Below are 27,727 nucleotides of genomic sequence, written 5' to 3'. Positions count from 1 at the left end.
GGAACTTAAATGGAAGCCTGGACTTACATAGCCTGTTAGAGTATGTACCTAAGGTAGGTCTAGGTACAGTGTTTGAAAAATTGAAATACAGTGTTACGAAAGTTGAAACTTGAATGGTGGGGTCATTCTGGATTTCTGTCCTAATTATGTCCCAATTGTGTGGCTGGTGAAATCTCACCTTTCCTTATTCAATTTACGATACAAGGGGTTCTCCATTCGGCTTGGGTCTGATTCATGACGCCTATTTGCCCCGTCCGATCATTGAATGAGGTCGGGAACTTGGAGCGGGCTAGTCGTCTACGTTGCAATAGGAGTGATGATTGACCATCAGCCCTTCTAATCTACTCCTTTCATTATTTATGTCCTATTTAGATATCGTAATATCATCTAGAATCCTGTTCAAGAATATCCCACCAAAATTATATCAGAGGAAAGTGAAAAAGAAGAAGAAAAGGGTCATTTTTAATACTAGTATCAACCTTTAAAGATACCTCGGAAGCCATGACGACAGAATCGAGATAAAATAGTAGTTTCTCGTTGCCTGGAGCATTCAAACTCAACATCGACTTTCAACCTTAGTCTTTGTTTATTTGCATATTCGCATCCTATTAACACCTATTATTTTTGAGAGCGTGGAGGAATAACTTTTAGCTTTTCCCTCATTTATCTTCTAATAGTTTTAGGATATAGTAACCTATTGTGTTACCTTTATCGCTGCCGGCTCTCACTCAACGCCGTGTGATCCTCGTCATCAATACCGACAGCTTCGTCATCATGGATGTCGCAGACTCTCCTAATCCTAGCAAGGTTGGGAAACTCCTCCCCAAGAAGTTAGCAACAAAACGATGGAAGAAGCAACCTTCAAAAGAGAGTTTCGGTTCGACAGCTAGTAGCGAAGACTATTCTCGAGGAAGAAGCACAAGCAGTCTTGGCCTTAATAACGGCTCTTTCTCAACTACGCAAGTCAATGAGATGGCAGAAGACGGCGAAGATGGAAGGGAGGAACCTGAAGAAAGCCCCGAAGCCTATTATTCTGACCCTGAAGATGTGTAAGTATTGTTTTATTTTGTTTATTTTATTTTATTTCTTCGTCTGCTCGCTCCATCTACAAAACCCCATTGGTTTCATTATATATGTACATCATCATATTATATTATTACCTGGTTATTAATTTCTTGATGTTTCCCCCTCTGCAACTTTGTTTTTTTTATAGTTAAATAAGCTACAAAAACCCTTTACCCAACCCCCTTCGCTCGGTCAACGCTCGGTCAAGTTGACCATCCTGGTTTATCTATTGTTTGAATAAAAGGTAATTCTTTCAACTTTGGGCATATGAGAGAGAATCTTAACGATACGCAAAGCTAAACCAATATGAATTATTCTCTCGGCACTCTATTGAGAATCAACTGCTGCTAGTCATCATCCTTGGCAGTTATAAAACTAAGCAGTTCAAGTGTTGTGGTGTTAGTCGACTCCGCCTTACGAGATCTAATCAATTATTAGTTTTAACACTTCTTTCGCATCTCACATATCGCATCTCGCATCTCGTACCCATCTCGTATTCTCTTTTCATTCGCTCTATCCACTCTAGTAACCCTGTTCGGTACTATTCGTCATACCTATCATTTCTTCTTCCTCCTTTATTTTCAAAGTACATACACTACTTTCTTTTTTAGCTTCACCGTTCAATTCTACCTACGTTGTAGAATTTGTGGCTTGCTACTACCTACTTAGTGTTGGTGGAGCTGTCGTCGAATCTAGCAACCAACGGGCTTTTATTGACCTAGGCATTTCTTATAGGTCTGCGGCTCGGCCCACGGTACCTTCAACACATCCGTCCCAAATTGGGCAGTTGACAACTTCGTCACCCTTAATCCAGGCCGATCACCTTCCCGAAATACAAAATCAGAGCACTGACGATCTAACCAACACTTCACGATCTGCCACCTTTGCCGTTACGCCTATCCCTAGCTTTTCCTACGAGCCGGCTCGTCAATTATCTCATACCAAGACCAGCTTACAACCACCCCAAACTCCTTCGAGCCGGTCGAAATCGCCTACTAGTAGATTTAGGGACGCTTTCAGGGGCAAGAGAAACGCGAGTGGTGTGCAGGAAGTTGGTAACGACAGTCAGACAGACGTTACCGATAACGAGGAGGTGAGAACGTCGTCCCGGAGGTCGACCGCCGGATCTACTTCTCGTCCAGGATCGAGCACGGCTTCACAGCAGTCTGATACTAGTGACAAAAAGAGAGCTTCTTCTTCGCGTCAAGGTCGGTCAAAGAAACCGCCATCCATCGATACTTCAGGTCGCCCTCTTACTCCGCCCTCGATCGAACCCGCAGCTCCAGTTATTGTTAATACACCGCCGACCCCGACTGAAAGCCATCGTTCGAGGAAGAACTCGGCAGCCAGCGCAAGCTCGGTCCCAAATGTGGTTGTCCAGCCTTCGAGTAGTATGATATCGAGCCGACGAAAGAGATCAGGATCAAGTACAAGCATTGGCCCAAGCAAGCTATCTAACATAACGTTGGCTCCTCTAACACCGACACCCGAAAACCCACCACTAACTCCTGGAGGCGGTTTTTTCTCGAGCATGCTGTCTGCTGCACAAAACGCTGCCAACACCTTAAGCACCGCCGTTACCAACACTAATATAGGATCAGGTGGAAATAAGGCCAAATCAAACGTCCCTAGGGAGACGCAACCGGGCGACGACGACAGGGTAGAAGTTGAGACACCTGCTGGACAGTTGGAGAATACTAATATGGGCGATAAGGAACTTGCCGTAAAAACCCTCGGAATGGGTGATCTAAGTCTAAGCCAGCTGGGAATCCAGGAACCTGGAAGCACCGCACCTACTCCGACCACTACCAAATTCTCCGACTCTACCACCGAATCAAGGACACGCTCCGAATCCGCACCCGTGGATAATGTGACCGCACCTACTAATGGAGATGGCCATTCCGACGACCTGACGCTAGGAGGACCACGATCCGTTTACGAGCCATCCGCTACGTCTCCCCCAACCAGTCTATATGAAGGTAAGTCAGGCCTTCAACGCAGCAGTAGCATTAAGAGTGCTCTGGCCCGGACAAGACGGAAACGCGGTAGTACCGGAGGAACCGCTGGAACCGCTGGAACCGGAACCACGATTGGTGCGGCCATCGCAGCAGCTAATGCCTCTGTAGCCCACCCTTCCGCCGCCGGTAGTACCCCAAAGCTCACGGGGTTTGCTGTAGCGAGTAAAAAACGCAACCGGGATTTCCACGTCTTGTTCAAGAGCGTCCCTGACGACGACTATCTCATTGAAGATTACAGCTGTGCTCTTCAACGCGAGATCCTCGCACACGGCAGACTCTACGTTTCGGAAAGCCACCTATGTTTCAGCAGTAATATCTTCGGATGGGTAACGACCCTGGTTATAAGCTTCGACGAGATTGTATCTGTCGAAAAGAGGAGCACCGCTCTCGTCTTTAGGAACGGCCTGATGATCTCGACGCTTCATGCTAAGCACGTATTCGCTAGTTTTACTAGCCGAGACTCGACTTATGATTTGATTGTTAACATTTGGAAGCTTGGACACCCTACCCTGCAGAGTTCGCTTAATGGGGTCTCGCTGGAGGGGACAGGTGGTGATAAAACAGAAAAGGTTGAAGATGTCGATGCCGCGGTCGGAAGCCGGAGCGGCACGGGATCCGAAGAGGAAGAGAGCGAAGACGGGGAGGATGTCTACGACGAAGACCAAGACGACGACGCGCTCGAGGTAGCAAAGACCACCGACGCGAGCCCCGCCGACACGGATGGTGAAAAGTCCGGCGCCAGGAAGGTATCTGGCGCAGTTATCGGCAACGGTGCAGTCGAGAAGACAGATTTTGCGCCCACACCTTCAGGAACCCCCGATTTCCCAGGACCGGCTACTCATGCACCGACGGATTGCGGCGATACAGATGCTCACTACGAAGTAATTGTCGGCGACGATATTATCCCTGCCCCTCTAGGAAAGGTGTACACTTTGATATTTGGACCTGCATCTCCAGCGTGGATGGGGAAGTGGCTGACAGTCGAACAAAAGTGCACTGACTTACAGATGGAAGACAAGAAAGGACTGACCCAAGATAATAAGTGCCGAGGATTTACTTACATCAAACCGCTCTACGCTTCGATAGGACCCAAGCAGACCAAGTGTTTAGTGACAGAGACGCTAGAGAACCTCGATCTTGAAAAGAGCGTCAATGTGTTGGTTGTTGTGCAGAACCCGGACGTACCTAGCGGCAACATATTTTGTGTAAAAACTAAATATTGTCTCTCCTGGGCCGAAAACAACTCGACTCACGTAAACATTAACTGTACCATCGAATGGACTGGAAAGAGTTGGTTGAAAGGTAAGACTCAGGACCTTTCTCTAATCTAATTGCTAAGTACTGACATTCGCAGGACCTATCGAGAAAGGGGCTAAAGATGGCCAAACCCAGTATTGCAAAGATCTCTTCGCCGCCCTAAAAGGAGCTGTTTCTACCGCGCCTCGTCCTGTAGCTGTTAATGGCGGAGCGGTGAAAGGCAAGAAAAAGCGAGTCAAGGGAAAGTTGCACCAAGCCTCTAAGGAAAGCTTGTCAGGCCCATCAGACTTAGTGGTGACGAAATCCCAAGACTGGGGCCTGTTTGAGCCGCTCCACGGTATCCTCGGCCCTGTGTTAGATATTCTCGGACCGGTACTCACCGGCAATGTTGTGTACGGACTTCTCGTCGGGCTACTAGTAGCGACATGGTTTGGTTTCGGATTCAATGGTCAACCGAGGGGCGCGCCGTACGGGCGTGAGTTGGGCTTCATAGGATATCCGGACCGCGTCGTCGCGTACGATGAGATCTGGAGGCGAGAGGAAAGTGATTTATGGGACTGGTTGGAAGATAGGGTAGGCCTCCACCGCATGAACGAAGGAGCAATGCCCGTACGCAAACGGGTAATGGAACCACGAACAGTTGAAGAAAAGTTGCGTGAGGAGCGCATGAACGAGCGAGAAGTCGAAGAAGCTATCAAAGTGACGGAGGAGAAGTTACAAGTACTAAAATCGGTCATGGACCGAAAGAAGACACCGCAGAAATCCAGCGTTTATGGTAGACCAACTACCAAAGTACCAACAACTGAGAGGTAGCGATAAGAAAAGAGGGAAGAGGAAGGAGAACAACCAACGAGTTTTACCACACGGGGACACACGGACATTATCATCATACAACAGCCAAAGCTACGACAGCCGATTCCATATGTCAGCAACCATAGCATGCACGACGCCACGACGAAGCACATTGATTTTTATTATGTAACTCATAGCCTGTATTGTACATTTGAAAGTGTCAAAATTTCAGCTTCGTCTAGGTGTCCAGGGCGTAAGGGCTTTCGGAATTTCGCTATTTTAGACAATTTATTTTGTAATATAAGAGACAGCATTGCAACTTCGGAAGGGGTCTGTTATAGAAGGGTGATAGGACTGATATAATATACATTTTAGTTCCATTGATAGACTTTAAATTGTGATGATGGTTGGATTTTGATTATAATAATATGAAGCTGTACTTGGCTAATCATTGAACGAACATGTACCACTAGGTATATGTATATGTAGGTACGTACCTCTAACCGCAGATAACCGATAAATGTGGATACTACTTAACGCGTACCAGGGCAGCTGCAGGGCATCAAAAACGCGTCTTCAATCGCGGGGTCCAGTTCTCAAAAGATTGCCAAGTACAAAAGTTATAAGGACTTTAAGCACTTGGAATTATTACTTATCTTTCTCACCATCAATACACCATACACCATATACCATATACCATATAATACTAAATCCACCTCGATTACTTACCAACCCTTAGAATATTACAGCCTAATTCATTCTACAAAATGGAGGACGAAGAAGATATAACTCAAGCCTACGATAACAGCCACCGTGCGTTTCTACAGGCCTTTATGGCTCGCGGCACCATGACGTTCAATCAAGCACAACCTATCCTAGCCGCTATATTCACAGTCCACGACCTAGACGAGCACAAAAACGGTAACATCGAAGAGGAGCCCGAAGTGACACGACCGGAACAAGTCACACGTGAAGATTTCGAGTCGTACGTATCGGCAGTATCGGCCGCTATCTCCCCTTTCGACATGGAAATCCGATCGACCACGCACCAAGTCTCTAAAGAGCGCGTGTATTCTCTCATCAACACGACATCAGACCCCATGACGCAACTCGCAACGCTGCGCTCGGCCGAAGAGATGGCGTTTGTAAGGAGAGTGATCGACGCCATGTTCGACCGGTACAACTCCCCCAGAATGGAAGTCCTATGTCTAGACGGCATGCAGGCTAATAAACTACGAACGGCGCCGCGCAACGAAGACGACGGGAGCGGCAACGGCAACGGTGCAGGGGAAAATGGTGTAGGCAGTCTGAAGGGTCTCAAAAGCAGCGAGGTAGAACAGGTCCTGCGCGGCCTCGTCGACGAGGGCTGGTTCGAGCGCAGCCGCGCGGGCTTCTACTCGCTCTCGGCGCGCGCGCTGACCGAGCTCCGGCAATGGCTCGTCGACGCGTACAACGACGCCGACGCGGGCGATGCCGAGTGGCAGCGCGTCAAGTTCTGCGAGGCGTGCCGGGAGATTGTGACGGTGGGCCAGCGGTGCGCGGAGCGCGACTGCTGCATCCGGTTGCATGATATTTGCCAGGAGGCGTTCTGGCGCACTCGGAAGGAACGCGCGTGTCCGCGGTGCAGCACGGCGTGGACGGGGAAGCATTTCGTGGGGGAGAGGGCGGTTACGGAGACGGAAGCTTACCAGAGGGGACGGAGACGGAGTGGTAGGGGGGGTGGACGGAGTAGTCTTGTGGAGGATATTATGGATGAGGGGGAAGATGAGGATGAGGAGTGACCTAGAGGGGGTTATCGTACCGTTACGATGATACGGGTATTCATGCCTTATTTTATTGTATTCACTGTACTTTTATATCGGTCTAGAAAGGCCATTTATCAAAAAAGGAAGGGAATGGGATGGACATAAAATGGAGGTGTTAGATTAGATACCCTTGGACTTGTTCCCTGAAAATTAAATTATTACGTTAGATACCTTGTTTATGGGATATCGTCTAGCTTGATTATAATATTTAATATTTTGATTATTAAAATAATTATTAGGATGTATCCAAAACTCTTGTTAGATTTCTTTTTAACGAGGCCGCCTGTATCGCCACATGAGCAGTGTATACGTAAGTACCCCTTATACCTACATAGGTACCTAAACAGATAAGCTAAGGTCTATAGAGCTCTCGCCACATCTAATCGTGGCTATGCAATGATATCATTATTACCTACTAAGGTACCTCTAGCCAAGACTTCGGTACTTAAAGCTTCCCTTGCTGAGTACGCGGGCATCTCTTACATCGCAACGTATTAGCCAATCATTTATGATCTGACCTAGAAAGATAAAACAGGCTTAAAGGTATTAAGCTACTCTTCTGCACGAATTGGAGGCCAATTCATCTTTTATTCTTTCTTTTCCCTTATCTCTTATTCTTCTTATTTTAAGGAACATATTTTTATCTCTCAACTTTATCATTATCTCTCATACACATACACTATAACTTATAAGTCGCCAAGATGCTCGAGTTCTTTACGTATAAGAAATTAAAGAAACACCGGGACGAGAAGGCTGAGAAGCAGAAACTAGAGAAGGAAAACGATAAGGGTAAAGGAAAAGAGGAAAAGCCTAGCACTGATGCTATTCACTCCGAGTCTCCAAGCTCCCCCGAAATTATCTTGGAGCGTACTGAGGGTATGCCTATTCTCGACTTAGAGGATGAGAAGTTTCTCGAGCGCCTGACCTCTCCGTCAGATAGCGGCATTAGTATCGCCGACGGCGATGAAACGCCACCACCTTTGCCTCCGCGCGTCAAGACGCCCGTCATCGAGCTAGATAGCGACGTTTCTAGCGTCGCTAGCAAAGATGAGAGCAAGCAGGACGTCCCTGCTAAGAATGGTGACGGAGGCAAGGGTAAAGGCAAAGATAAGGAGAAGCATAAGGGTAAGGATAAGGACAAGCACGACGGCGATAAACCCGATCACAAACCCAATCGCTTCTCCTTCGTCACCACCCTCTCGCGCAACATCTCCCTCAAACGTAAACCCACCCACCACCTCTCCGTACCCCCCTCTTCCTCCACCCCCACCTCCTCCTCCTCCCCCTCCGAGCGCGAAGTCAACAAAGAAGAAACCGACATCGCCCGCGTCCTCGAGGACCTCAACCTCGCCGCCTCCACGGACAACAAAGCCTTCAGCCTCTCGCGCGAATCCGCCGAGACCCTGCGCAAATTCACCCAGGTCCTCAAGGACCTGGTCAACGGCGTGCCGACCGCGTACGGCGACCTAGTCGGCCTGATCGAGGACCGCGACGGCGCCCTGGCCAAGTCCTACGACAAGCTCCCCTCCAGCCTCAAGAAGCTCGTCGCCCAGCTCCCCGAAAAACTCACCTCGTCCCTGGCCCCCGAACTCCTGGCCGTGGCCGCCGAGGCCCAGGGGTTGAAGGGCGCGGGGGTCATGAGTGCTGCGGAGGGGGGAGGAGGAGGAAGTAAGGCGGATGCGGTGAAGAAGCTGCTTGGCACGAGTAATCTCCTGGAATTGGTGACGAAGCCGGGGGCCGTGGCGGGCTTGCTCAAGGGCATTGTGAACGCGTTGAAGACGCGGTGGCCGGCGTTTGTGGGCACGAATGTGCTGTGGAGCGTAGCGGTGTTTTTGCTGTTATCCGCGCTGTGGTATTGCTATAAGAGAGGACGGGAGACGAGGTTGGAGAAAGAAGCTAGTGAGGTCGCGGGAACGGAGGGAGTGGTGGGACCGGAAGTGTTAGTAGAGGGGACGAAGGAGGGTGGCAATGGGGATGTGCCTCGTATCGAAGGAGTGCCGGGTCAGCAGCAGCAGCAGCCGACGGTATCTGTATCTGCCCCGGCGCCTTAGGGAAGCAAGCTATAGCGAGCAGATGATATATATCACTATTAGTTTTTTCTATGGAAAAGGCTCGCCGTAGGGGGAAAAAGGAGGGGAGGGGGAGGGGATTGCTACGAGGACACGAAAGCAAATTACACGACAGGACGGACGGACTACACGAGTTACGATAGATAGGTACGGTACGGTACGGTACATGATGGAGATAGATACCCTGCTTTAGTCGATATGCATACCAACCTACTTACCTACCCTAGGTACATATACATACATACATACATCTAGGAGTAGTAGTAGGAATTTTGGTCTGGGATGGGACGTTGCGATTTGGTTTGCGGAAAGGGAAAACGGAAGGAAATGGAGGTTAGGTTAGGTTAGGTTAGGTAGATATGAATAATAATGGTAATGCGAATAAAAAAAATATACATAGCATCGTGGCAGACAGATATAGATAGAGTCTTGTGTGATTTGATTTATGGTTTGTCTAGGTCTAGTCCAATTATTAGTCGTGATGGAATAGGGAAGTCGAATAGGGGAGAGGGGGGGGACTCTAGAAGAAGCCTTGGGATAGATGAAAACCAATTTGCCCTAAAAACATAATACTCTTGTACCAGTTAACCAGCTACTTCTTTCATAGCCGGCGTCGAATATATAAGAAATGCATCTGGAAATTGTTTAAATCAGGCGAATCCGAATCCGAATCAAATTACAATTGGGGGTATTTATTTCCCTTAATCCATAGGCCTATTAACATATCTGCATCTAAAGCATCGATCGACACAAAAACACAGGCGAAATCCATCGCATATGCTTCTCTTCCTCTGTTCATCTCTCCGTAGGACGAACTCCTTTCTCAGCCCGATACCTAGAGGGGCTGCTTACCACGCAGCCGTATTGATAGCTTAGGTTTGTATGTATCCACGCGAGCCTATGCTTCATATGCCAAGGTCAAGATTCAGAATAGGCTGACGGCTTCTCTCTCAACAAATTCATACGCCAACGCTCTCATATCATCCAGGACTCTCACTTCTCACTCCTCCCTCGTACTCAACCCGTAAAACAGGCCTTTCGTCAACTGAACCGCGACAACCTAAGAGAAGCCCGGCGACCGATAACAGGAACCGCAGAGCCGCGCCGCAACGCATGCTAGTCGTCCTGGACGAGCTCCTTGATCTCCTCTCTTCCGGGGGCAATCCCCGCCGTAGTCTCGGCCTTGGCATCTCTACCTCCAGTACGGTCGATAACGCGGGCGCCGTCCCGCATCCAGAAGTCGACTTCGTCCACTATATCCGCGACTACGTCCTCGACGATCTGCTCGTCGTAGCGCTCTGCTACAGGCCGGATCTTATCCAGGGATCCTTTCGACGGCGCTGAGGGAACTGCTACCGTAACGGTGTCCGCGTCTACCATGTCCACGTCCCCATCCCCGTCGGAATCGAGGAACTCAGGAGGCGGATACCAGAACTGCGGGCCGAAGTTGACTTCGGCGGCACCGCCTCGGAACACGCTGACTGCGGGATAGTACCCTGCCATGCCGTCGTCCATGCCCTCGCGGGCACCAACCTGGACCTGAGGCTTGGAAGCCGGAGGTAGGAAGGCGAGCAAGTCAGTGAAGGGGGTGCCTATGAGCACGCCGTTCTTGTATACGCGGATGCAGGATTTAGGCAGCGTACGTAGAGCCGGGACCTGGTGGTTTGGGTTAGGTCTATCGGGAGGTCTGCTACCGATACTACCCGAGGGTCCTGCAGGCGACGGGTTCATGAGGTCCTCGAGCTCCTTGGTCGTGTGGTAGTCAATTTTCTCCAAGTAGATGTGTTGCTTAAAGCGGATGGGTATTCGGTCTCGGACGATATTAGCCGCCTCCATAATCGGGTCATCCTCGTCGAGTAAGTCTACGGCCGGGTTATATTGGCCTTGCACGACCTTTCTATGAAGATGCTCTGACGGCAACTGGATCTCGAGTCCGATCACGTCACCCTCCTTAATATCTTCGCCGGGTGGGAAGAAGTCTTTGGGTCGTGACATATGAACCTTCTGGCCCTGCACGTCTCTGATACCGTAGCTGTAGGCGTCGAAACCGACCGGCGCGTCTAACGAAGCTTCTCGTCTCGCGAATCCTATACGCACGTGGCCATGCGATTCGACGCTTCCATCCGCGTTACTCTTGATAGTACCTCTCGTAATCTTGCATTCCCAGTACCAACGGCCCTGGCGTACGGCAACATTTGCTCTAGCCGTCCTAAATCCCTTGTCTGTCGTTATGTGCCGCCCCAATTGGTCCATGTACATGTGCGTAGCAGCATCTTCGAAGCTGATATGGGCGCCGTAAGGTTCGGGTTCGGTCTGTCGGTAGTAGAACGAGGAAGGGAAAGCTGGATCGGCTATGCAGTGTAGGTAATGGAAGCTCTTCTTGTTGAAAACACTACGCATAAAGTTAACAGGCGGCGGGAACAGCGCAGTATGGAATGCGACTTACTGTTCGGAGGTCTCGTAAAATTGAATGGTAGAACCATCCGGGGCGGGAACTTCGTGATGGGGAGTAAAGACTGGACCTCGGGCGGTTTCAAAATCGGAAGGCCGTGGAGGTGCTAATTTGTAACGCAAAGGCGAAGATTCATTCGGAGGGAGTTCCTTGATCTTAGGATCAGGTGTAGCTCTGGAGCTATCGACACCTGCTCCAACTTTGGACTCTCGCTTCTTCAGGGTATCTTTTTTATTTCTGGGAGGTTTCTCACGCGCCATGGCGGGTACGTCGTCATGCGACTGGGACTTATTAGGTTTTAGATCGGGGTTAGGATTAAGAGGGGAGGAAACGGGGGGCGCGTAGTCATCTTCGAGAGGTCGTTTCTGGGGAACGGAGACTGGAAGAACAGGAATGGGTACGGGTGTAATTTGCCTTTTTGGTAGATCCACGTCAGTAGCCATAGTGACGTGACTAATAAAAAAAATAGGGGGGATCAATTGAATTAAATAGGTATCTACTCTAGGCTCTTTGAACAAAGTATGGTGCGATACAAGTGCCAGGATCAAGATGAGAACAACATTTTGGAAGAATTTGGTGGAGTTTGTTTAAGTGATCAGAACCTTGCTGCGGCTCTAAACTTTAACTTCTCAGGTACCTGGATTATACCTACCTAATATATAAATATAGGCATATCAGATATCCGATCCTTCCTCATCTTAGCCTTATATTTATTTACTATGTACAATTACTTGTCGGCCACCAATATGGTAATGTTCCGACTTTTTATTGTCAAATGAAAAATTAAGAAAATGTATAGAACCATTTAATAGTAAACATTTAGGTATCTTAACTAGCTGCGACTTTGTATAGTGGACCACATTAGCTGCATCATTCTTAACAATGAATCGACCAACACCAGCAGTCTTCGAACTTAAAATCAAACATTAAAAGAAGATAAGATGCGAAATAAGAAAATATTATCTTAGTCTTAATATAAGCATCTCCTAATGTATACACATAGGTAATGTCTAATTAATTCTGCATTACTACTCGGACACCTACTTCCTATGTACAAAATGAAGCATAAACAATGAGGCAGAGAAACAGTCATAGAAGGAGCATTGACCTTTCGCCGGGACATAGCATGAACGTCTCACAAAAGTTTTGTCGCATAAGTTCTTCAATGCAAGCAAGCAAGCTATACAAACAAAAATGTAAACAGCAAAGTTTAGGAAAGAACAAAACTTGCAAATTGAACAAAAAAAAAAAAAGATCCGATCCACTTGCAAAAAATAATGCGACCACCACGGGACTCGAACCCGCAACCTCAGTCTTTCACTGCCTAAAGATGACGATAGACGTTATTTTTAGGAGGACCGCGCGCTACCATTGCGCCAAGCAGTCGTTTGTTCGTAGGGCGCAAGAGTTGGGAATTTGTGCCACGACGCGACTTGTTCGCATGGAAACTCGATCGGTTATTTAGTCTTATATCCGCCATTCAATCCGTTGCGGGGCGCGGTTGCTAGTGTGAGACATGATTTGAAGAGAGAAAGTAAAGTATTGGGGATTGGTTGCGTCATTCACTTTAGGCTTTAGGCTTTGGCAATTGGAAACTGCTCTCTGGATTTTAGAGGGGTACAATAGGTACCTATAGGACAAACCCCTTGTAACTGCAGTGCGGAGTAAGTTCATATGTACATACATATCACAATTGGAGTATGCTGCAGTTCGTATGATGCCACGAACGTTGGGGTAGGTGCCTAATTCAATTTGATTGCTGAGATTTTAAGGGCTTACTTTTTATAATTTAATAAAAAGTACCTAATACAATATGTTTTGGAACGTACGATTTAAACGTATATAGTTATAGGTAATCATAGTTAGGTAGTTTCATAGGTTGTTGATTGTAGCATCAACAGTATAAGTATATCCCTAAATCGAATACTCGTATCGAAAGTCGAGTATCTTCTCACTTACAGACCCGAGAACCGACTATTCATACTGTCTGCTGCCAATCGCCTGTCTGCTACATACCCAATGGAGGTCTGCGATTAGACTTTAGATGAGGCACATTGCATCTCAGACTTTCATCTCACGCATAGTACGCCCCAACTTAATCTACTTCGGATATGTCGCCGTTTGTCTTTGTCTTGCTCGCCTCAGGGGCCGATTCGTCCCAGAACGTCACGCACGTAGCAACGGCATAGTCCCCATCATGGCTGATACTGATGCGCCCATACATATCCCCATTGCCGTGACCCTTGATAACGGCCACAGGCGGGCCAGTTTGTCTCAGCGATCTTATTTCCTGGGAGTCTAAAGGCGAAACGTCTTGCTCTTTTGACGACTCGTCCAGCTGGTGTTCGTAGGTAATCATGATATCGTGAAAGCTGACCCTGTGAGCACTGCAAGATTTTATGACTGCCTCCTTTGCCGCCCATCTGATATTCATACGTAAGTCAATTTCATCCAAGCAAGCTCTTGTACGGTGCTATGTATACCGACCTTCCAGCCATAAATCTAGCCGCAGTTGCTATTGCAGGGATCTCTTCCTCGATATTTCCATTTGGGAATAGTTCAGACTCCGGGAGGCGCCGGCGCGAGTAGATAGGTTCGAGGACATGAGACGCTCCTCGGACGGAGTTTATCTCGTCTTTGGTGAGGACGCGATGAATGAAATTTGAGCCTTTTTTCTGGGCTATTATTTTATAAATCCTAGAGATCTGACATATGTCGGTGCCTACGCCAAATGAAAATGGAAATTTTCTAAAGGACGCCATGGTGTATCGACTGCTGCTAATCTGTGAGATGATGAAAAGATGGATTTTATTATAAAGAAGAGATCAAGAATATGACCTAATCTTATCGCCGATTTACAGAGGTAGTTAATTAAAATCAACTGGTTCAATTATTCTTATTTCATGCCCCACATGTATTTTTAACTATCAATTTTATGATTGATTGATATTATATAAATTTCAATCTCCCTTTTTTTTTTTAGCTACGGGATACTATGACTGATATGATGGAATAATTATTAGTTTAGTGCTGGTATAACTTAAGCATCTCGCTCTCCGTATCCAACCCAATACCAACGCCGTCGCATCAATCAATTTTTGAAAAAAAAACACCCGAAATGATAGGATATGGCATCACAGATTCTTCGAAAGAATAGAGCTATTCATTGGTACAACCCCTTTTAACAACCAACCCATCACTTATGAGAAATAATTCTCGGGATCTCGTCCTGCGGATTTCTTCTTAATTCTCACCAAGGAGCGGAGCTCGCTCGGTATCACCATTGCGCGCCGACGCGAATTTAGCATTTCTCCCGGCAGGCACAGCCACTACAATAGTCGCTACAAAGAGAATTGCCATAATGATAAAGGCGAATATCCACTGGAACGCAATAACCTGTCGCAGGAACTGAGAGACGCCAATCGCCGCTGATAGGACGCTTAGGTTAAAGCCCATGGTGTAATCCTAGCGAATGTTAAAACCCATCTACACATACTAAGAAATATATCGGTAAGACTCACCTTGTAGATAACAATGTAAAACAGTCCGTACACCAGGATCGACCAGATAAAGACGTTACCGAAAATACGTGCAACAAGCGAGTCCGGGTGAGGAACCATGATAGCGCCGTTCCAGTAGATCGCAACGAACGTCCACGCCAACGGCCCCGAGACTACGGGGTAGTGGATGAAGCGAGCGTACCCGGGGTGGCGGAAGTACAGCGAAGTTAGATTGATGAAGTTGAGAATGATGAACAACTCGGCCCAGCCGAACAGCGAGTGCACGAAGAGCATCACGAAGGCGAAGTGAAACAGGTTGTTCACGATGAAGTGGCTTCCCACCGAGCATGCTTCGTTTACACGCTCGACGGTGCCGGAGAAGAGGTGGGCGATGTAGCCAGCCTGGAGAATAAACAGTACAATCCTAGTATATGTCAGATCGACCACCTCACGATGAAGAGTATATATATATATATGATTGTCTCTTACCAGTAGATGCTAGCGATGACATGGTTCATCCGGAACGCCGTGTGATACGCATCGTTCTGGTGCCATATTTTCCGGCGAGGCCAGGCCCCCTCGTGGGGCGAATGGATGGTATAGTAGACCGAGACGACGATCGACAGCAGCCAGGTGATGGTCGTCAATATCTTGTCTGTTACGGGTTAGAATTGTACTCGAGGATTCATACTCGTTTTCCGAGCGAGTTGATATACGAAACAGAGGTTGGTAACGACATACTGTAAATAAGTTAGCTTCACTCATATACATCACACGATATTGTTCAAGCCAGGATAACTCTATATATACGAGACGGTCGTTTACACATACCAGGTAATAATAGTATTCTTTGTGTGGGTATCGCGCTTTGCGAATGGGTTTACTAATGGGTAAATTAGTATGAGTTTCCAGTGTCTTCGTTCACTTATCCCTCAATTCAGAGTATTTACATACTATGATGAATCCGCTCCATCGTGGCTGTAGCTGTAGCTTACGACCGGTTCGTATGTATAAGTGGGTAAGGTAAATAGGGACGACGAATTGCGGAGTTTTTCTTATCCGGACGCTACAGCCAAAAATCCCGAAAATATCTCTACGAGGAATACAGGGAGGAATAATAGGAGATTTTAAGAAAGGAAAAAAGAATGAAGGACCCAATGGAGTTTTAAACGACAGAGGCTCGATGTATAAAGTACCTATCTAATACATCTTCGAGGTCTAGGCTGAGCCTGGATGACGATGGTGGGGTTTTCCCTTGTTAATGCAGGATGGATATTTGCGGGGGAGGCTAGGGGGTGCGAGAAAGTGGTGACGTTGATAGGCACGAGTGCCTGAAAGACTAAGAACCTATCATAAACGGCAGCTATCTCGTCTGTACCTATGGGTTCAAGTTTTAAATAAAAAAAATCCGCCCCGTCCAATCCCTCACCGAGTATCACTGGAACAGGATTTTTTTTTTTCGCACCCTCCTCGCCATCTGCGAGCATGAAACACGAAGCACGAACGACCTATAAGATGCAGATTTACCCGATCTCTCGCGTGGGCTGCTACATGGCCGACGAATCACTGCTCCGGGAATAACTACTGGGACGGGGGGGATGTGGTATGTATGTATGTTATGGAATTATCAATTATCTAGCACTTACATACACGCATTGGCAAGGTATGTATGTATGTGGAGGGTTCAAACGGGTTCTCTACATACACAACCTATTTCGATCTCATTGAATGGCGAAATTGATGAATGTATTAGGTAACCGTAAGGATGGAGGTTTGGAATGGGAATGCTACCCCGAAGTTGTATATATGTACTGTGCCCTAGGTATTAAAGAATCTATGACGCTGCATCGCTACGTGCACGGATTACGAACCGTAGACGTAATGGCCTTGTAAGACGATCGAGATGGGGTTCTTGTCACGAGGCAATTAAGGCTGGAAGTAGTTAGACGTGGCTGCAGGATTGGCATTGTTTATTATTGTCTAGGACGAGAGGCTTTCTTCGAATATTGTAGTGCATGCATAGATCTATGTAGGTATGTATTATTCAGACTTTCTTGCATACCTAAGGTAGGTATATTAAAATGAGTCGTCAAGTGAGTTCGAACAACTAACTTCTTACTCTTACTTTATATTAGATGATACCATTTATCTCTACAGCGGTGAGAAGAAACGGTGCAAGTACGAAATTCTCTTAGCATAGGGAGCATTTAGTCCGGCTTGTACGATTCAAAATCCCAATCCTGCGTTGTGCGACGCGGGCAGGCAACGATTACTTAAGAAGCAACGGGCTTGGCTCTGGGATGGAAGCTTGATCGGGCAAGCTACGTAGTTTCTATTGGTCAAAGCCAATAAGCTGCGGGGTGAGGCGAGACACTGTCGCATCACGATCCTTGCCCCGGGCTTTTTATCGTAGTAAGGATTTACTTACATATTTTCCTACCGTGGTTTGCGTGGCGGAAGGTATCATGGTCACGGGGCTTTTTATCGCTGTCTTAAAGACGTCAGTTTATCCGTAGGGGTGGATGACTTGGGAGTAGATATTTTCCCCTTTTAACGTAGAGTATGTCATGTCATGATGAAGTAGTAGTATGGTAACTGCTTCGGAAAATGATCAAAATGGTACTCTGGTCTATTAATATCTTATCATGTACAAAAAGTTGCCGCTTTCGTTTATATAATAAAGATAAGAGAAGTAATATGCTTACTGTTCCATCTGTTTGCACCTGTATCTCTTAAATGACCAACCACGTTGGCGCTTGATTAACACTGAAGATAGATTACCTAATCCTATGAGAATACTCATGGTGTAAATAAGTACCTAAGCCTATACATCCAGCCTTAATTTTTGCTAATATGAGATAGTTATTCAAGTTATGAATATTAGAATTATACTATTAGTGCCTCTTATGACGACTAGCATGCGCCTCCGGGCTTAGTGACATCAGCTGCCGGATGGATAAAGGGGTTTCTAATAGTATGTAAGCAGTGACACGGATAGTTTCGAGCGTCCTATTATAGGACGCAATCGAATAAAGGTATTACGGATGAGAGCAGTGCCTACGAGTTTTACTTCTGGAAGGTTGAGTCAAATAAAAAATAAGTGATGTGACCTGTAGTGTAGTATGGGCCCATATTCATTCACATGTAAGTGAAATCTGTTCCACAAGTTGTTACTATGAATCTTGTAGCTAATATTTGACCTGCAATGTCTGTTCATAGCTTAGGAGCGTCTATCCTAAGTGACTTTAAGGCCTTGAGATGGAAAGGGGTCGTGAGATTACCTTAGAGACACTAGAATCCCAGTGAGACATGAGCCTTTCTTCACGACTTTTACACCTGCGGGTACGCTTGCCAGTTCGAAAGCCATGGGGACAAACATGTAGCAAGAAGTGAATCAGATTAATAACTCCTAGACGATCTTAAGTGAGCCGGTACGAAACATAAGAGTATTGTATACTTATAAGCTCTCTAAACAGAACCTGACATCGAAGAAATTGGCGTAAGTAATGCAAATACCACCTATATTAGAAAAATCTCGTCAACGACTACATTTATATATAAGTAGCATATAACCAGGTATCTAAGAATACACTAAAAACGTCGAGCACCGATAACCCCCATAGTAAGTAACATTAACAAGAATAGAGGTCGAGACAATCAAAGCCACGTAACGAATCTCAAAGCAGCGGATTGAGCATTTCATCACAACATCATGGTAAGAAATAATACCTAGGTATATATACCTTGAAATAGAAGCAACTAGTCATATCGAATCACCGAAGGTATACGACCGTCTTAAAATCTACCCATAGAACTAGTATGATAACATCGCGAGGAATATCAAAATGATACCACTCAAGATCTGACCTGTATGTTGGGTCCACAAGCAACTAGAACTAACTTTATCTTATATCGCCCTGTCGATATGCCTTTAGACGGCTTACCTGAAGAAAGAAAGAAAAAAAAGACGTTTACTGCCTAAACTCTTTGAACTCAGTATATTCAGTATATCCGGATAAGTCGGTTATTAAGAGATTATATATATGTTGCCAACCAGGTGATGCGTGGCCCAGATTTACTTGCACTCGTACATGAGTTTTCCGCCTTCCTACGTCTAGTCATTTATTAGGCTCAGCGACGGTGGAAATTATTTCTCGTCTGGGCACCTACGCTACATCGTATACCAATACGGTTATGGTTATGATAGATATACGACTGTAATTGATGAAAAAGGCTTCGTAAAAAGTATGATTGATTATGAGAGATTGTTACATCGCCTAGGACTAATGCAAATAACAAAATATGATCCTGTTTATTCCTTTAATAGCATTGTGCTCGAAGACGTTAAGGACCCTGATGGCAGTCATGCACTAAGGAACGTAGACAGATGTTGAAAATTCAAAGAGTAGACTGATTGTATTTTTATCTATTCCCGATCCTATCCTATTGCAAATATCGGCTCCCCGATAACAATCTAGGTATAGCGTACCCTAAGGGCTAGAATGGTGATAAATACCTATACTGTTACTTGTAAAATATAGAACATAGATGGGCATAAACGAGCAGTTCTACCTCGAAGCTGCTGGAGATATGCAACTTGCGCAGATCTGATATGCTAAAATACCTACCGAAGGTCGTACGACTAAGGCCTGTTTTTATCCGTTTGCGACGTAGGACGCGGCCCCTCAAACTAATCATCGGTGTGATGTAAAAATGCATATGCATCCCCGAAAACTCCATCGGGCTTTAACCCGAGATTGACTGCTGGCCGGGTGTGTTGAACAAGTGCGACGAGGGGTAGGTGACCTTAAACCCGAGATCGATAAAAAAGAATGATTTTATGATGGCATCGGTACCAAAGATTGCAGATAAACATCCAAGTTCTTTGACAAATTCTGTAAGTTGCATATTTGAACCGTCTTAGCACTTGAATTGTTTATCATGTTGTGAAATCCATGGCGCTTAAAATCCCCATGGCGTCCGATGTCTCATCGAGCCACGTTTCTCTTTCTAGGGAACCATAGTCGGTGATCGAAGCAGTAAGTCAAGTACCTAAGTCAGATAATACCTAGGTAGGCTTTTAGTAGACTCAGTAGGAATTCAACCCTTTGGTGGGGCTTCGGTGGGCCAGTTCTTTCGGTTAGACCCGACGCTTTTAATTTTCTTTTTTTCTCAACTTAGGTGTCATACCTAGTAAAGATGGAATATAATCGCCACTTCTTTTAAGGTTAGGAAAATATGTCTTGAGGAGGTTCTAATATTTTAACGCCCCCTTTTTTTTTTTTTGTTCATTTTTGTGAAGAGCCTGTCTTTGCGGTATTCTCCTAGAAACCAAATTACTAGACTAAATTTGCGCTGAGAGTTTAGGAAATGGATTGGGGAAAGGAGAGAGCAGGGCCTCCGATTACGTACCAGCGTCCGTGTCGGAACTAAGTTTAACCAATCACAAAGGGTTGTATTAGTTATCGCCTGACCTGTCCTTCCATTTCAGTCTTCGTAACGATAAGAGAAACTGCAGCTGATTCTGTCTCCGGCGATCGGCAGCGCAACCGACGGTATTCATCTGGAAAGGAAAAGCGGAGTTGGAAGGCCCCAAGGTTCTAGAGAGGTTCTGACACCGCTGGTCTCTCGTATCTTTATAAACCAACCCGCGATAATCTTTATTCACCTATAACCCTAGAACCCTAGAACCCTAGAACTCTAGAACCCTTTCATCCGAAAGCATCCTAATTCCATATCCAGTATCATTAGATAAAATAGTTTATCCTAAGACATCCGAATTAAACCGTCGCAATGGACCACTTTGAGCAACTCGTCCAATCCATCAAGGAGGAATTAGGACCGTCATCTGGGTTGACTTCTGACGATGTGAACGTGGACCACTTAACACATATGATGGATCGATATATCTCCGACGAAAAGGAGTGGTCCAAGTATGCATTGGCAGACTCCAACATGGCATATACCAGAAATCTCGTCGACGAGGGGAACGGCAACGCAAACTTGGTAAGTCATAGCGCTCTGCCTCTGGTCGGATTGCCAGGTATCCATAAGATGTTGTACTAACCGAGCCAGCTCGTGCTAGTTTGGACTCCAGGGAAGGGTAGTCCGATCCATGACCACGGTAAGGCTCATTGCCTGATGAAGATCCTCCGCGGCAACCTCACCGAAACTCGATACGACTTTCCAGACGGCGATAATAAGAAACCGATGCAGCTCAAGTCGGAAACAGTGCGTAAGGAGAATGCCGTGGCCTATATGGCTGACGAACTTGGACTGCATCGCATGTCCAACGAGGGTAGCGACTACGCCGTCTCCCTACACCGTAGGTCCCCCCATTGAGCAGAATACTTCGTGCCACTTGGCTGACGTTGATAGTATACACCCCGCCGAATGTGGCCAAGAACGGCTGCAACATCTTCGACGTTAAGACGGGAAAGATGACGCATATTTCCAAGTGCGGCCACTATTCAGAGCATGGTAAACGAGTGCAGCACTAGAACACTTGTAAGCTATGATGATATTATGAAACGGGTGTATGGAGTTCTTGGGAAAGCTTTGGAGTTATGGTTTGGTTGTTTTTTCCTGACGAAGTAAGATTGGTTTCTTGTCAACTTGACAGAGATTTTGGTTATCCGTAGAAGAATGTTGTCATATAGAACTTGATTCTATATGAATGTCGATAAAACGATTTAAGCACAAGTACCTAGGTACCTCCGATTCCTTATAGCGAGTAATAGAAAGACTTGATGTATGATAATAAATCAAACTTGGGTTTCCATCAGTTCGAAATTCAAGAGACAGGTAGTTAAGAATTAAGAGTTAAGAGACCAGATGAAATGAAGTTGAAAAAAGAAGAGAAGTCGTGCTTTTGCGGCTCTTTTCGCAATATTAGCATTATTCTATCATGTTGTTTTGGCCTAGCTCGGATTGCACCATCGCCATGTTGTTTCATTCGTCGGGTGTTGATGATGAGACCTTCACTTTGCCGTACCGTTTATTTACTGTGCTGGGAACTGTGCCGATATCCGTTGTACAACACATACGGCATCCGTAAAGAAGTACAAATACATGGCTTGTATGGTACATAGGTATGTACAACTTCAATAGCTGGACCTTTCATTGAATTCGATTTTTATTTTTTGATGCATATAACACTAAGAACTCTCTAATTTAAAATCTTGTTTAATAAGTACAAATAAAACACAGGTAGGATGCAGCGAAATGGTGTACCGAACCGAATTTCTTCTTTTTTTACGGATTGCGGTAGAAATGGCTACTACATGCCTGTTTCTATATATGGAAATCCTTATGTAAGTACAATGTACATGCATAGGTATCCGTCCTCTCGTTGGTCAATTGATCCGGAATAGGTAGGTGAAGCTACCTAAGCGGAACATTTTATATATACCGAATACCTACACGTAACCTAGGAGACTATTAAACAACCCGAAGGAAAGAACGCTCAAGACTTGTCGTTGCTGTTAATGAGATATCCATGAAACGTGCAACTGCCTGATCATATGCGTCATAGCTTTTTACTATAAGCTGCAGGGACCCTTTAATGAATTGTCACGTGAGTACGAGATGTTTAGTCTCGTAAGACTTTAAAGCAGTCGCGTTTGTAAAGTTTATTGTTTGCGCGTCGAAACTAATATTAGGTATTCTGTAAATGCTAAATTACCTAACCTACTTTCTTATTCTTTAGAAAAAAACAATCAATCAATTGCAAGATACATTAATATGATCTTGCTGAGACAGGGTTAACCGTATTCGGTTTTCAAAGCCAGATTAGGTAAATTTGTTTAACAGAACCACTTACAACTGACATACTGTCGTTATTTTCGGCTAGTTTCAGCCACGATGGCGCCAGGAAAGCGTCGCCCTACTACGCATCCGACAGGAGAACCTCTATCCAAACATACCCGCTATATCGCTGGAACTTCTGCGCAATACTCAAGCCAAGCTTCTGGCTCACAGAGTTCCCAAAGTTCTTATCCTCATCCCTCTGCTCCTCCATCATCTCTTGGTCACGCTAATCGACCCCAACCGCGATCATGGGTCATGATTGATGACAATGATGATAATGGAGTTCCCGACCCGAGTCAAAATAATGAAGACCCTGTTTCTTCATATGAGCTCTATGGAACTTTAGAAAGCAAGATCGTAGGCGTTCGATATTACGACGGAGTTGTAAATCCCGGCGAGAAGGTCCTCTGCAACCGCGACCCCAGAAACCCCTGGGATAGTAATGCCATCCGCGTTGATAATGCCATGCGGAATCAAATTGGACACTTACCTGCCATACTTGCTGCAAAACTTGCGCCCTATATCGATAGAGGCGATATCTTTCTAGAAGGTGTTCTCACAGGCAACAAGGAAGCCTATACTTGTCCTGTTCGTCTAGTTTTCTACGGCACTGGCGACCCTACAAGTCGTCTTTTGTTAGAAGAGAAACTAAAAGAAGATAGACTCTTGAAAGCTACACAGCTCAAGACTACTAGGAAGGAGGCAGAAGCCCAAAGGAATGCCGCTATGCGTCTAAGATGCAATGCATCCACTGTGGGCTTAGGAGCTGAAGATGGAGAGCAGCAACAGTCGTTCCAGGAGTTAGCGGCGGACAGCGAAGCTGTGCAATTCCGAGGTGACCTCAGTTCCGTTGATGCATTTGCAGCGGACGAAGACTCTCTTTCCAAACTACCTAAGGCGGCTCAGCCTACAAGCGTCGAGTCAACACTACTACCGTACCAACTTCAGGTAAGACGCTTCAACTTCATGTTTTATGCTTCACATCTAACAGTCGCTACAGGGATTGGCTTGGATGATAGCCAAAGAGAATCCACAACTTCCCGCCACGGGGTCAAAGGAAGTTGTGCAGTTGTGGAAGCGCCATAGCAGTGGGAAGTTCCTCAATCTAGTGTCCAACCATATTACAAACACGCCACCAAAATTAGTCTCGGGTGGAGTGCTTGCCGACGATATGGGCCTAGGAAAGACTCTCCAGGTCATCAGCTTGATTATGACGGACGGTTTCAGTGAGGGTCCAACTCTAATTGTTGCACCGGTGAGTGTCATGAGCAACTGGGAACAGCAGTTCGAACGACACGTAAAGGAGGATCAACGCCCCCGTATCTTTAGGTACCATAAAGCCGGTACATATTCCAAGAACGATCTACTGAACCATGATGTCGTTATCACAACCTATGACAAACTGCGCAATGATCAGACTAGTAAAGGAATATTGCTTTCAGTAGAGTGGCATCGGGTTGTCTTGGATGAGGCCCATGCCATCAGGAATTTTTCGACATCCAGGGCCAAGGCTGCGTTCCAGCTGAAGGCCAAATCTCGTTGGATGTTGACTGGCACACCAATGTAAGTCTATTTTAATATGGCTTACCTTCAATTGTTTGGGCAGCGACGCTAACCCGTCCCCTATAGCGTCAATTCACCCAAGGACTTTTTATCGGCTCTGAAGTTCCTAGGAATGACCGGAGGCATTGAAGAGACTACATTCTTCGTAAACTTGATCGACAAGCCTCTATCTAACGGCGAAGAAGGTGGGAAGAGCGACAAGTTTAAACTCGCCAAACAGCTATTTCAGTCGTTAACTCGAGATCTCTGCCTTCGTCGGAGAAAGGATATGAAGTTTGTTGACTTGAAGCTGCCTCCTAAAACTGAATATATCCATCGCATCAAATTCAGAGATGATGAGAGGGCTAGGTATGATGCTTTATTGTAAGTATCGGGATTTATTCTTGGGCCACTTGCATAAGTACTAACAATAGGCTATTAGCTCGGAAACCACGGAAGCATTAGAAGCGTATCGGCGTGGAAGGGAAGGCCAAAATAACCGGCAAGGCCCCCAGATACGATTCACGAGCGTCCTGGAGAAACTCCTGCGCCTTAGGCAACTGTAAGTGGCAATTATACGTCTTGAACATATTGCCTGAGCATATTACTATAGTAGGATCTCCCCAGTCTGTTTTGACTAACCATTGGGTCATAGGTGCTGCCATTGGAAGTTGTGTGGAGGCCGGGTGAAGGATGTCTTGAGACCTCTCGAAAGCAAGAAAATTGTCGAGTTCACTCCAGAAAACCTTCAGATTTTGCAGCAGGCCCTTTTAACTGCCAATAATGAAGGCGAAGAATGCCCGATCTGTACAGATGCAATCAGCATCCACGAGCCTGTCATTACAGCGTGCAAGCACCGTTTCGGGAAGCCCTGCATCGCGAGGGCCCTTGAAAGAGACACCAGGTGCCCAATGTGTCGCCAACCGTTGACCTTAGAGGCTACAGTTGGACTCGAACCGGTGAACGTTGAAAGTAGATTTGACGGTGACACGCGGAGCTCGAAAACGGAAGCTCTGGGGAAGATCTTAAAAGCAAGGCTCGAGGACCCGAAATCCAAGGTTGTTATATTCTCGCAATGGACTTCCTTCCTTGAAGTTATCTCAAAACTACTAGATGAGGCTGGTTACAAATACTGTCGCCTTGAAGGATGGATGACGGCGACTCGGCGCGATCAATCGATAGAAGCTTTGAATAACGACCCGAACACGCGTATCCTGCTGGCCAGTCTGGCTGCAAGTGGCGTCGGCTTGAACCTAGTAGCTGCTGATACGGTTATACTTGTAGACTCTTGTAAGTTTACCTCACAACTTTGTCAATTTCATTTTATTAACTGCGAAATAGGGTGGGCACCGGCTATCGAGGATCAAGCCATCGACCGTGTACATCGGCTCGGTCAAACGCGCGAGACGACGGTCTGGAAGCTGGTCATGGAGGATAGCGTGGAGGAGCGCGTTCTCAACATCCAAGCTAGAAAACGGGAGTTGGTCAATCTGGCTTTCCAAGACAAGGCCAGAGAACAAAAGGAAACGGGTCGCCTAGATGATGTTCGACAATTACTTTCGTAGGTATGCTTTTTGGTTTCACCTACGGTAGGATAAGTCAAGTGACTACATGGAACCGTAAATAGGTACGTTTGGCAATAGTAGCGGGACGGAAAATAGATGGACGACTCAAATCTGGAGAATGCGTATTGCTGCGAAGCAGGATTGTTGTTTTGCTATTGTACTACAGGGGCTTTGGTCTAGCTCAGCTACCTATACGATGAATTCAGATTGGAACCTAAGTACCTAGATCTATAGCTGAATTCACACCAATTCCCTCATATCATAAAACCTGGAGAGCTACCTTTAACAATCTCTATAGACAGGCGAGGTTAAGTTAGGGTGAGGAACCCGGAGTAAACCTCCGAATGTGAAGTCTTAAATAGTTAACGTTACATAAAAAGGTAGGAAGGTAAATACGATGGCATATCGTAATAGCTTGCTTTTTTTCGTTAGCTAGCCTAAGTAGGAGGTAGAACGGGCGGTGACCGGGTAAGCCAACGTACAGGCGAGTGATGTATGCACGATACCAAGACAAATACGAGGTCGACTGCATATCACGAACTAGAAGGTATATTTGTATTAGTTCCATACCAATCCACTTAACAGCAGACATCTTTACATATCTAGGTTAGGTACCTAGACATATATAGAATAGGAAAAGAAGAAAAGAAAAAGAAAAAAGCCTCGTAGTTAGCGAAACTCGTAGCAAAGTTGCGAAGTTATCTGACTCAGACGGATAAATTGTATTTTCTCTTCTTATTTTTTTTTTTTTCAATCGTCGTACAGATGAGGGGAGGTTATGTTATGTTGTCATCGTACATTGTGGCCAATAGTAGAAGAGTAGGTCGGCCGTGGGTACGGGTAGAGGACGATGGGGCGGGTCGTGTTTGTCGTCGGATGCGAGGCGGCGCATGTAGGTGGAGTGACGAGTTAAGCTCAGCTCAGCTCTGGCTCTGGCTCTGGTACTACATACTGTAACTTGGATAGATGGAAGATGTATGTATGTATGTAGATGCCCGTGTAGGTACTACATCGTACCTAAGTGCGGGGAGCTATGTATGTATGTCTCTATCCGTTGCTCGAGAGAAAGGTCTAGTCCTACCGGGAGAAGCCGAGGGGAGAGGGGGGACATGGGTCAGAGTTACATCGACCGGAGTACGGGGTCGAGAGGGGCTGAGGTCCCTTCGAGAACATCGGGTCATCATCCCAGACGCCATAGCATGCTATGTATGCCCATGCGAGGTGGTAAGGCTGACCTGACCTGACCTGACCATACCAGATCTGACCCCTCGTCGAATATAACCCCTGATGGTTAAAGCTTAGGTTAGGTTAGGTTGAGCACACTTAGTCTCGCAAATTGCAACATCATGTTGCCATCGTGCCACTCTTCTAACTTGTTTCTTTCTTTCTTTCTCAGCTTAGTTAGGCTTTGAAATGCGATTCGGCTGATCATATGTATTTTAAGAAGAGAAATTAATATAGGTAGCTGACAGCTAGGTACCTAACGTACTAATGCTATAGGCTATTACATACATACATACCTCTATATTAGTGATACGCCTCGGGATAATACTACTCTATTATGAAGTATGTAACTAGTCAGTCTTAAGACCTAAAATATCTGTTGCATACTACTGGCTATTTTAGAGCTACGGCATCGATTGCCGAAGGATTGCGATATACATACATACATACATACATACATACATACATACATACATACATACATACATACCTCATAAGTTGGGCGGTTTGTAGATAGACATCTGCGTGACCTCGTGATACCCCGTACCCGTAACCCGTAACCCGTAACTCGTAACCCATAACTCGTAATTATATCGTGTTGAGAAGGGGAAAAAAACAAGAATATCATT

The 27,727-nt window shown here is 46.0% G+C and overlaps 8 protein-coding genes across 8 annotated transcripts; 5 read left to right on the top strand and 3 right to left on the bottom strand.

The window, feature by feature from the left end:
• Positions 1-774: 774 nt before the first annotated feature.
• Positions 775-5,153, top strand: GL218_08787 (putative membrane protein C20F10.07; the record flags this gene model as incomplete). The annotated part of the gene is made up of 3 exons (XM_033585594.1): positions 775-1,049; positions 1,735-4,385; positions 4,438-5,153. The coding sequence occupies 3 exons, from the start codon at positions 775-777 to the stop codon at positions 5,151-5,153; spliced, it is 3,642 nt and encodes a 1,213-aa protein (XP_033440224.1).
• Positions 5,154-5,899: 746 nt separating this feature from the next.
• On the top strand, positions 5,900-6,913 carry GL218_08786 (Non-structural maintenance of chromosomes element 1 like protein; the record flags this gene model as incomplete). The annotated part of the gene is made up of 1 exon (XM_033585593.1): positions 5,900-6,913. The coding sequence occupies one exon, from the start codon at positions 5,900-5,902 to the stop codon at positions 6,911-6,913; it is 1,014 nt and encodes a 337-aa protein (XP_033440225.1).
• A 725-nt stretch (positions 6,914-7,638) lies between these two features.
• Positions 7,639-8,988, top strand: GL218_08785 (putative ring-like domain-containing protein; the record flags this gene model as incomplete). Its single annotated transcript, XM_033585592.1, has 1 exon — positions 7,639-8,988. The coding sequence occupies one exon, from the start codon at positions 7,639-7,641 to the stop codon at positions 8,986-8,988; it is 1,350 nt and encodes a 449-aa protein (XP_033440226.1).
• A 1,134-nt stretch (positions 8,989-10,122) lies between these two features.
• On the bottom strand, positions 10,123-11,901 carry GL218_08784 (Set1 complex component ash2; the record flags this gene model as incomplete). Its single annotated transcript, XM_033585591.1, has 2 exons — positions 10,123-11,398; positions 11,453-11,901. The coding sequence occupies 2 exons, from the start codon at positions 11,899-11,901 to the stop codon at positions 10,123-10,125; spliced, it is 1,725 nt and encodes a 574-aa protein (XP_033440227.1).
• A 1,652-nt stretch (positions 11,902-13,553) lies between these two features.
• Positions 13,554-14,220, bottom strand: GL218_08783 (uncharacterized protein; the record flags this gene model as incomplete). Its single annotated transcript, XM_033585590.1, has 2 exons — positions 13,554-13,881; positions 13,946-14,220. 2 exons carry the CDS (start codon positions 14,218-14,220, stop codon positions 13,554-13,556), a joined length of 603 nt encoding a protein of 200 aa, XP_033440220.1.
• Positions 14,221-14,701: 481 nt separating this feature from the next.
• On the bottom strand, positions 14,702-15,931 carry GL218_08782 (putative atp synthase f0 protein; the record flags this gene model as incomplete). The annotated part of the gene is made up of 4 exons (XM_033585589.1): positions 14,702-14,923; positions 14,980-15,382; positions 15,448-15,613; positions 15,913-15,931. 4 exons carry the CDS (start codon positions 15,929-15,931, stop codon positions 14,702-14,704), a joined length of 810 nt encoding a protein of 269 aa, XP_033440221.1.
• A 4,820-nt stretch (positions 15,932-20,751) lies between these two features.
• On the top strand, positions 20,752-21,458 carry GL218_08781 (uncharacterized protein; the record flags this gene model as incomplete). Its single annotated transcript, XM_033585588.1, has 3 exons — positions 20,752-20,964; positions 21,034-21,283; positions 21,337-21,458. The coding sequence occupies 3 exons, from the start codon at positions 20,752-20,754 to the stop codon at positions 21,456-21,458; spliced, it is 585 nt and encodes a 194-aa protein (XP_033440222.1).
• Positions 21,459-22,821: 1,363 nt separating this feature from the next.
• Positions 22,822-25,874, top strand: GL218_08780 (putative SWI/SNF-related matrix-associated actin-dependent regulator of chromatin subfamily A member 3-like 1; the record flags this gene model as incomplete). Its single annotated transcript, XM_033585587.1, has 6 exons — positions 22,822-23,715; positions 23,768-24,330; positions 24,397-24,693; positions 24,752-24,871; positions 24,965-25,599; positions 25,651-25,874. The coding sequence occupies 6 exons, from the start codon at positions 22,822-22,824 to the stop codon at positions 25,872-25,874; spliced, it is 2,733 nt and encodes a 910-aa protein (XP_033440223.1).
• Positions 25,875-27,727: the final 1,853 nt, after the last annotated feature.

Source organism: Daldinia childiae (assembly GCF_008694065.1).
Source record: "Daldinia childiae strain JS-1345 chromosome Unknown Scaffold14, whole genome shotgun sequence".
NCBI lineage: Eukaryota > Fungi > Ascomycota > Sordariomycetes > Xylariales > Hypoxylaceae > Daldinia > Daldinia childiae.
Note: the sequence above shows the minus strand (reverse complement) of the source record. Positions and strands in the feature narration are given on the sequence as shown.